The sequence below is a fragment of the Aphanomyces invadans genome (genome assembly GCF_000520115.1).
Source record: "Aphanomyces invadans strain NJM9701 unplaced genomic scaffold supercont1.9, whole genome shotgun sequence".
NCBI classification, from domain to species: domain Eukaryota; phylum Oomycota; class Saprolegniomycetes; order Saprolegniales; family Verrucalvaceae; genus Aphanomyces; species Aphanomyces invadans.
The window spans coordinates 1,013,191-1,015,035 of NW_008580154.1; the positions used below are offsets into that span (position 1 = coordinate 1,013,191).

At 47.3% G+C, this 1,845-nt stretch overlaps 1 protein-coding gene across 1 annotated transcript; it reads left to right on the forward strand.

Annotated features, from left to right (window-relative positions):
• Window positions 1-66: 66 nt before the first annotated feature.
• H310_05467 (hypothetical protein) lies at window positions 67-237 on the forward strand (the record flags this gene model as incomplete). Its single annotated transcript, XM_008870198.1, has 2 exons — window positions 67-154; window positions 218-237. 2 exons carry the CDS (start codon window positions 67-69, stop codon window positions 235-237), a joined length of 108 nt encoding a protein of 35 aa, XP_008868420.1.
• Window positions 238-1,845: the final 1,608 nt, after the last annotated feature.

Consider the following 1,845-nt stretch of genomic DNA (forward strand, 5'->3'; position numbering starts at 1 on the left):
TCGAATGGGACTGCGCGCGCCTGGACAAAGAGTAGTTGCGCAAATGTGCAAACGCGATACATAAACATGGCGCTCCTCTTTCGACTTGTATTGGATTTATTGATGGCACTGTGCGTGAAATCTGCCGCCCTGGAAAAGGTGTTCAAAAAGCCGCGTACAATAGCCACAAGGTAAGAACAGTACTTTCTATCGACTGCTGAGAGGATACTATGTCTAGACATGATGCCTACGTTCTAGCGCGAAGTGATCTTGTGAACAAGCTTGTCACTGGTGACACTCGACTAGTTATCTATGGCGAACCAGCCTATGGCATCAACGACGTCGTCGTGTCGGGATATAAAGGAGCCAAGTTGAGCGAGGCCGAAGCGGAATTTAACCGGCGCATGAGTGCTGTGCGCGTCAGCGTCGAGTGGGGATTTGGTATTGTTCGCAATTTGTGGACATTTGTTGATTACAAAGGGGGGCAAAAATTGTGGTTGCAGTCAGTTGAAGTGCATTACAGTGTTGCGGTTATTTTAACTAACTTGCACACATGCATGAAACAAGGCAACCAGGTTTCAAGCTTCTTTGGAATTAATCCTCCAACAGCCAAGGAGTATTTGCATTCTAAAAACTACCATGCATGAAGACAACAAATTTTGAGTTAGCGCAATGCAGTTTATTATCTACTGGTTCTTGTTTGGGATAGTGCGAATCATTTCCAGCGTGCCCTTTAAGAATTCTAGCTGTGCTAGACGTTCCTGTTGTTACAAGGAGAACCGTGCTTCTCGTATGGACTTGTCTAAGAGGTATCGTTATCGTTTTTCTTCCAAGTCCAACTTTCGAGCGGCAATGGCGTTGGCTTCTCTTTGCAGGGTAATTTCTTGAAACTTGCACTCGTTCGCACTTTCCAAAAACGATGATATCGCAAGAATGGTGTTCGCTGTTCCGTCTACTGAGGCTTTCTTTGCTCGTTTACTGAAGTCGTTGAGGAGCCATCGGTATCGCTGCTCTCGTGGTCCGCATCAGCCAAGGTTCGTGTCATAGCAACCATAGCAGCCTCACGGATCATGTTGCCGTCCACCTCCCGCTTGTCCTCTTTCTTCCTTTCTCTTCCTTGAATTGTCGCTTCTTGTCGGATATTGAGTCACTCTACAAAGGCAGTGTTAGTCACGATTCCGCCATGTAGACACACCATGTCGGACAGGTCTTGAAGTAGCTGCTCTCGCTCGTTGTATTGCTCGTCGGTTCCCGATGCACGGAATGATGCAATGCAGTCTTTGTGAAATGCAGCGAGCAGGTCGTCACAACGCTTTCTGCACCCATTGGCAGTCAGATCACTGCCGTGAATGGCACGCATGTTGCTCCCAACCTCTGACCATCGAGAACTCATTTGGCCGTATGGAGCATTGTGTGGTGAGACTGCAATCACCTCCTTTATGAGATCTACGTCCTGTTGGAGAGTGAATCTGTTTGCTGGTTTCTTCTTGGTGCTTGGGTGCACCACGTGCTGCTCGGCCATCGGCAAAATCAACGACTGGTGAGTATGAAAGCCTGTTTCCAGTGAGAGCACCTGTTTGATCCGTCGAGGGTATGCGTAGCGCGCTTGCATCTCTCGAGGAGCATGCAAGTCGACAAATATCCACGAGATCAAGGGAAGCAAAGTGTGCGTCGACTACCAAGTACGTCGCGCATTTCTCTCCTTCACTGGAAATTTGTTTGATAGTGGTGGGCGGCATCGAGGGGACTTCAACAAAAGCTATTGGAAAAAGTTCACAACGTGCATCCATTATCAAATTTTCCTTGACCTGAAACTTTATAGGGTACAAATTCATTCAACGAATGGAGGTATAAATTTATGCAAGT